General features: G+C 43.3%; 1 protein-coding gene across 1 annotated transcript; it reads left to right on the top strand.

Moving 5' to 3' along the window:
* The first annotated feature begins 4919 nt into the window (after positions 1 to 4919).
* On the top strand, positions 4920 to 5858 carry LOC149501861 (uncharacterized). Its single transcript, XM_089731805.1, has one exon. It carries the CDS (start codon positions 4920 to 4922, stop codon positions 5856 to 5858), a length of 939 nt encoding a protein of 312 aa, XP_089587931.1.
* Positions 5859 to 8399: the final 2541 nt, after the last annotated feature.

Below are 8399 nucleotides of genomic sequence, written 5' to 3'. Positions count from 1 at the left end.
AATATGCCCTTTACAAAGTATATAGATAAAGGAAAGTCAACAATATATCCCGAAATTTAGTTTCATTAACTAAGTTCAAGGTTCATCTGTGCGTGACACGTGACTGACTGAATGAGTATGGGCGTATGTTTTGATATCAGCGAATACCGGGGCAATTTGAAGCGTTCGTGTTCTGTAGGAAAGTCGTGGGGTTTCATTAGGTTTGTGTCTTCTTTAAAATAGATGAGAGAATTGGTAAAAACATTTTAGACTTCACTCTATTCGTATGGAAGCTAAATTTACGTGGTTCGACCTTGGGGACTCAGCGGAGTACAAGCAAGAGGCATTGTCTAGGCTAGATTTAAGCAGTCCATGGATCTAGAGTGCAGATGACCAAGTCGCCAATGACCGTCGATTTGTCGTTCTATGGAGTGGTAGCGGTAATCTGCTATGGAATGAGCTCCCCTCCACGGTGTTTCCCGAGCGCTATGACATGTCCTTCTTCAAACGAGGCTTGTGGAGAGTATTAAGCGTAGGCAGCGGCTTGGCTCTGCCCCTGGCGTTGCTGAGGTGCATGGGCGACGGTAACCATTCACCATAAGGTGGGCCGTACGCTCGTAAAAAAAAAACACAACGCTACTCCAAGTTCGAGTTGTCCTTCAAATGTTCTGTCTCAGGAAGGGGATTAGTTCCTCAAGTGGAGCAGCGTTGGAGTCGTTATTTAGTTGGTTCAACTCGCCCCATAGCACCGACGTGTGGAATGAGCGTATGGCGATTATAATACTCGAGGGAGACCTCGAAATAAAAAAAAAGACGTGTGGCACTCGGAGACTGCTGCGGTGAAGCTATTGCATAGCATTTTTTATCTATTTATTATGGGCTAACTTTCAATGAATCTGCTACACTGTGAGTATTCCATTTTGACCGCGCACTCACCAGAGGGCGCTACATGGGATAGAGACACGCCTTTGGATGCTAGTTCTAACTCTCATTCGCCCAGAATCAACAGTTTAGCTAGTTTATTTTTAATGCCACTCCAATCACTGAATGAGTAGTAGGAGTAGTAATAAAATTCTTCGACTAAGCGACAGAAAATGGCACGCCCAATTCCGTTTGTCGCCGATAGATGGCGCTTGACGCAAAAGCTGAATCGCGCTATCGTTGTTACCCAAGAAATTATATCACATATTTTGATAGTACATAAATCGGTGATTAGACTTCTTATTTTAAGCACTACACAAGCGCAACGTGTGAAATGTGAATATGTTGAACGTGAGCTACATAGTAGGCGTAGTGAGGGGTGGAAGGATTTTTTCGTTACGGAATTTCATGATTTCGCTCTCAAGCTGCGCTCAAGGCCCGCGATAAAATCTATGCAATAGCTTAAAAGACTGTCGAAGTTCAGTTTTGAGAATCCTTCCCAGCAGAATTTGAGAGGAGAAATGAAATAAAGAGGCCTTCAGCTACGTCCGCAATGATACACGACTCGAAGCTGGACTCTTTTAAGGCAATATATAACGGCCATTACGTGCATCCTCTTGAAAATTGTCAAGGTTTCTTTATAATAATGGACCCAGAAGTTACGGCTCAAGTTTCCAGTTGCTGGAATTTTTCATTTAAGTTTTAGCTTTTTACAGAAATGATTAATGGTTTTAATACTAAATCTGTTCTTGCTTATTTGGTTTCTCTTAAAATTGTTAATTAATTAATAAAATAAAAGTAAAATTAAAATTGTTAATTTGAAAAATCGTATTATTTTCCTGTCAAGCAATCTGTCAGTGTCGAAATAGTCGCAACAGTTAATTCAGTCAAAATTCAATTATTTTTATTATTCGAAAATATACTGGAGCAGTTTTCACTGACGAAGTTTATATATTTCAGGATCATGATGTTCATTAAATTTTACGTGTCCGTGTGTAAAGTGCATTAAATATTAGAACAGAAGTGTGTTTGTGTTTATATAGTTGTGTGGTTGTTTTTATTTTTTTTAACGCTATCACTGTACCAACTACAATAAAATTTTAAAGCTTAAATATTATGTTCTTCCTTAAGCTGTTAGAACTGTTTTTAGATTCTTTTTCGCTAGAATAACACAAAATAATAATTAATCATTTAACTAGTATAAAAAAATATGACTAGTGATGAGCTAGATAGTAAAATAGTTTCTTTATTGAGAACTAAACCTAAGATTGTAAATTCATTGGTTTTTTATTTATTTTTTGTTGTTCCAAAGATGTGTAAACGCACTCACGGCCTACCTGGTCTTAAGTGGTTTCCGGAGCCCATAGATATCATCAAACACGTAAACTCCGCCACCCACCTTGAGACATGACTTCTAAGTCTCAGATCTTTTACAGTACAACGACTGCCCCACCCTTCAAATCGAAAAGCATTACTGCTTCACGATAGAAATAGGCAGGGTGGTGGTACCTACCCGGGCGGAATAACAAGACGCCCCACCTTCAGTGAATGTTGAAATTTGAAAAATTATTCACGACGTGCAGAAGTTTCAATACAAATTGTTTTATTTCACACTAGCGGCCCGCTCCGGCTCCGCTCGGGTCTTTAACAAAAATTTCAACGATATTTGACGTTGTTTTATTTTTTTTAATAAAAGAACCCTTATTGCGGCATAACTATAATCGTTATGTATGTGTCGCGACACTTTTTGTAAATAATAATGAGTTCTACAAAGTTGTAGTACATTATTTTATTCTATCATGAATAGTTTTCGCAGGGCACGCGATGTAAAGAATATTTTAGGTAATTTTATCACACCTTGGGTTACATTATTGGAGTTTTAGTAAGGATTCCAAATTTTTTTCAAAAAAGATTGTATCCTATGTCACTCGGGAATAGTGTAGCTTTCAAACCGTGAAAGAATTTTTCAAATCGATTCAGTAGTTTTGGAGCCTATTCAATACAAACAAACAAACAAATCTTTTGCCTTTATAATATTATTATAGAAAAAGGCTGAATGTTTAGAAATCCAAGCTACTAAAATGTTTTTTGCGAGAAGCCGACAGAGCCGTGTTCCCGTGAGTTGTACAGCGAGAAATACGTTATATTTTTTTACTTTTATAATTGGTAAAGTTTGGATGTCCCGACTGGGGCTCGGAGGTGAATTAAATCCAGACTCGTCGAATAATCCTCGTTCATACTAATAATTGGAGCAACTGTCTAACAGGACTGAACGTCGATCTGATGATAATATACTTTTATTGCCGGTAACGATAACTCCGTATATTGCTCATCTAATTGTAAGTGGGTCCTGGCGCTTATGGACACTATCAGGTGGCAGGATCTGTGACACAGTCATCTACGGTTAAGTCTTATCAAATCATTCGCTTGAAGAAGAATGAGTTTTTTTAAAATTCTGTGTGGCTAGTACAGCCCACGAATAACGTAAATTTATCAAAGTCACTCGAAATCACGACGTGATTACTCCTATCTACCTTGAAATATGAAATATTTGGAGAGATGTACGACACAAAGGGAAGATCTTTCACCGAGCGGGTGATATTGCTCGGTAGACCGACGGTCCGAATGTTGTTGTTGTTCGGAACTTGTATAAATGCGTTTTATCTTGTAAATGTCGTAAGCGAGATTCAGGCATCTGTCAATTATCTTGCGTTGTATGATGGCTACCCGCCACATTACTCCCCTCCGAGACCGGAGGTCGTGTCATTTTCGTTATCGTTGTCCGTGCCGAGATTAGCTTGCAAGTGCCAGTGCTCCTCGAAGTTTGCGGTGAGTCGAAACTGAGCTTGAATGCTGCGTGATTGTCGCCAGTGCTGCTCGAAGTTTGCGGTGAGTCGAGACTGAGCTTGAATGCTGCGTCATGAGGCAATGTAGGTGCGTGCCGTAGGACCAGGAAGCGCGGTGAGTCGGCTGCGATGGTCCTGTTGAGCCTGCGATGCTGGCTTGCTGTGGGACGACTTCGATGACTTGCTTTTATCTGCGAGAATGCGGGAATTGTGGTAGCCGAAGTTCTCAATGCGCTGATGATGAAGTGTGAAGGCTGCAATTGTTCCGTCGCAGGTCACCAGTTGTAGGATTAACGACGGAAGGGAAGATCTTCCACCGAGCGCTTTATCTTGAAAATGTCGTAAGCGAGATTCAGGCATCTGTCAATTATCTTGCGTTGTATGATGGCTACCCGCCACAAATAAAAGCTCAATTGCATTCATACGAGCTAGAGTTCAGGGTTAAATACTGACCAACTTTTAACCAAAGACACGTACGTATATTTACAGTTCAGAATAGAAATCACAGATAGGCAAAATCAGAAAGAGGTCACAAAATTTCTCTCTACCCATTAGTACCTAATGTGGGCTTACTCCACATAACTATTAAATATTATTTACAATATATAAACATGAGATATATATATATATATATATATATATATATATATTATATATTAATTTACTATATATAAATCACACAACACATAATATATACAACAATATAACATAACAATAACGATAATATTAACATGTACTGTATACATTCACACAACAAAATACGTTTACATTATGTACGTTACGATACGAATCTGACGGACGACGCAACGACATAATGGAAACGGACAATGCTACGTCATACGAACGAGCTTGGTGTAATGTGTGAGCCAGTGTGAGGGCAGTTAGTTAAAAGATTGGAATTGTTTACACATCATATCGTTCGGACAAAAAGTATTTATTTTTCGATAATTTGTTTGTTGTTGTTTAATCTATCTCTGTGCTTGTCACTCCTTCTTTCTCTTTGTTAACTTCTTGTGTGTATGTGATTAAATAAACTGTTTGTGTTTGTGTACGGAGTGTACCTACATTATTTGAAACCACCTACCAACCATCACAACCACCGAAGGTAATTGAGCTAAAACGCATTAATACAACCAAATTGGTGACCCCTTACGAGCACCAAAAAAAATAATAATGAGCAAGTCAAGAGATAGTGAAACTACCGACAGTGGTTCCACAAAAACGCAATTAGAGACGAGAAACGTCACCACCCGTCGAACAAAGACGAAGCGCGTTTCCATGGACCCGGATCCACAGACGTCATTTGACGTACGAAAATTAAATTTTAAAGTCCCAACATTTTCACCGGACGATCCTGAGATTTGGTTCGCATTACTTGAAGGACAGTTCGAAAACTTCGGCATAACTGACGACCATGCGAAGTTCAACCAAGTAATTACGAACTTGGATATCGTGCACGCCAAGGCCGTCAAGGATATTATCGTTAACCCTCCTGCAAGACACCGGTACGATAAGGTGAAATTCGAGCTCATCAAGCGTCTCACCGCCTCGCATGAGAACAAGGTCAGGCAGCTGCTGACACATGAGGAACTGGGTGACAGGAAAGCATCCCAATTTCTCCGACACCTGCAAGATTTAGCAGGACCGGATGTTCCAGAGGAGTTCCTGAGGTCGATTTGGAGCAACCGGTTACCGCCCAGCATCCAGACAGTACTGGCATCGCAGTCGTCTCAGAGGCTGGAGGACTTAGCAGAACTGGCAGATCGCATACAGGAGATAACGTCCCCACCTCAGCTTGCAGCAACGTCGGCGCAGGTTGTAGAAACGGGCAGCACTGGACCTGGCAGTACCGTATCGGGTGAAATCGCTGAGCTCAGAAAAATGGTCGAGCACCTCGCGCTCAAACTCGATGAGCACACCCGACGGTCCCGGCACCCCCGTAGAACCAACCCGCCGCAGCGACGCCGGTCAAACTCGCGCAGTTCAACTCGTTCAGCTTCAATGTACCGCCGTTTCCCAATTTGTTGGTACCACTCCAAGTTCGCGTCGAGGGCACACAAATGCCAAAAGCCATGTGACTACAAGTCGGGAAACGCAGCGGGCAATCAGTGATGGCGACGGAAGATTGCCCCACCACCCCAGGTCGCCTTTTCGTCAAAGATCGCGGAACGAAAATGCAGTTTCTGGTCGACACGGGTAGCGACCTCTGTGTTTTCCCCCGATCTCAACTACAAGAGCGTCGAGCATCCACCTCTTACAAGCTGATGGCGGCCAACGGAACTACAATTAACACATATGGGTATGTGCACCTGACGTTGGACTTCGGACTCCGTCGTAGCTACCCATGGCGTTTCGTGGTGGCTGATGTCACCAAATCTATTATAGGTGTTGATTTTCTGGCGTATTATAACCTTATTGTAGATTGTAAATGTAAAAAATTAATTGACAACACTACCACTCTCTCTGCTCCAGCTTCACTGGCTAATAAATCTAATTCAATTTTGTCTGTAAAAGTTCATACTGGTGACTCACATTACCATCAATTACTTTCGCGAGAATTTCCTGAAGTCACACGTCCGGCTGGTACGCAGCGTAGCATTCCACACAACACTCAACACCATATACGCACCACACCTGGTCCTCCCGTGTCGTGTGCGCCTAGACGTCTTGCTCCCGACAGGCTAAAGATCGCGAAAGCCGAATTCGAAGCGATGCTAGCAAACGGCACCGCTAGGCCGTCGGAGAGCCCTTGGTCGTCCCCATTACATCTGGTCCCTAAGAAGGACAACGGGTGGCGTCCATGTGGCGACTATAGAAAACTCAACGCTCGCACAATACCGGATATGTACCCCATCAGACATTTACATGATTTCACACATAACATTGCAGGTTGTCGCGTATTCAGCACGATCGATTTGGTAAAAGCCTACAACCAAATCCCCGTATTTGAAGAGGATGTACCAAAGACGGCTATAACCACCCCGTTTGGAATGTTTGAATTCCCATTCATGAACTTTGGACAAAGAAATGCGGGTCAAACATTCCAACGATTTGTCGATGAGATGATGCGTGGCCTTGATTTCGTCTACTGTTTCATCGATGACTTTTTAATTTTTAGCAGAGACGAGGCCCAGCATGAACATCACCTCCGACAAGTGTTCAGCAGGCTCAAAGACTATGGAATGGTCATAAATGCTTCCAAGTGTGTTTTCGGAGCTCCCGAAGTAACCTTCTTGGGTTACTGTGTATCGGAGAGCGGCACCAAGCCCTTGGAAGACAAAGTACGTGCCATACTTGACTTTCCCCCACCTCAGAACGTTAAGACACTGAGAAGGTTTCTCGGCATGGCCAATTTTTATCGGCGTTTCTTGCCCAAGGCCGCCGAAATCCAAGCCCCTCTTAACGCTCTTCTCACTGGGTCAGTAAAAGGGTCCACGCCCATCAATCTCGTAGGCGACGCTCTGAAGGCTTTCGAAGACACCAAGAAAAGCCTCTCCAATGCAGCTCTTTTGGCTCACCCAAAATGTGATGCCAAGCTAGCGTTGGTAACAGACGCGTCAGACACGGCTATCGGCGCTGTTCTTCAACAGCTAGATGATGAAGCGTGGCAGCCTCTTGCGTATTTTTCACGGAAATTGAGCCCAAGCCAAACCAAATATTCTCCTTACGACCGTGAACTTCTGGCGATCTACGAAGCCATCAAATACTTTCGGCACATGGTAGAAGCCAGACATTTCACAATCTACACGGACCATAAGCCGATCAGTTATGCCTTCCACGAACGGAAGCATGACTGCTCGCCCAGACAATTCCGACATTTGGACTACATCTCCCAATTCACCACCGATATCAGACATATTTCAGGCAGTAATAACATCGTTGCTGATGCACTTTCACGAGTGGATGAATTGGAGTCTCCAATTGATCTGACGGACCTCAGTCTAGCACAGCAGAATGATTCAGAGCTCGCTGAACACCTTCATAACTCATCTTTGCGACTTCAGAAGATGGACTTTCCAGGTAGTCAAAAACCATTATTCTGTGACGTTAGCACTTCGGTGCCTAGACCTTTCATTACCGAACAGTTTCGCAGACAGGTATACGAAAGTCTTCACTCACTCTGTCACCCCGGCCCTAACGCTACAGCCAAGTTAGTAGCTCAGCGTTTCGTGTGGCCCGGGATGAGGAAGGATTGCAGAGACTGGGCACGATCTTGTTTGTCGTGTCAACGCGCAAAAGTAAGCCGTCACGTGCATACACCGCTAGGTACTTACGACTTACCACGCGCACGCTTCACTAACATCCACATTGACTTAATCGGTCCACTACCTGTCTCCCAGGGATTTAAGTATTGCCTGACGGCCATTGACCGATTTACACGGTGGCCCGAGGTCATACCAATAGTAGACATCACTGCAGAAACGGTGGCTAAAGCACTAATATCCGGCTGGATATCCAGATTCGGTGTACCGATTGATATTGTCACAGACCGCGGACGACAGTTCGAGTCCGCACTGTTTCAATATTTGTCAAAAGTCTCGGGTTTCCAGCATAAACGCACCACCGCCTATCATCCAGCGTGCAACGGACTCGTGGAACGCTTCCACAGACAGTTAAAAGCGTCCATAACGTGCCACGCTGACTCCAACTGGT

This window comes from Bombyx mandarina, chromosome 12 (assembly GCF_030267445.1).
Source record: "Bombyx mandarina strain Sakado chromosome 12, ASM3026744v2".
Lineage (NCBI taxonomy): Eukaryota > Metazoa > Arthropoda > Insecta > Lepidoptera > Bombycidae > Bombyx > Bombyx mandarina.
The sequence above is the reverse complement of the archived record's forward strand: the minus strand, read 5'-3'. Positions and strand labels throughout refer to the sequence as shown.

Excerpts from the sequence above, each read along its gene's own strand:
- LOC149501861 (XM_089731805.1), top strand. The coding sequence starts at position 4,920 with ATGAGCAAGTCAAGAGATAGTGAAACTACCGACAGTGGTTCCACAAAA.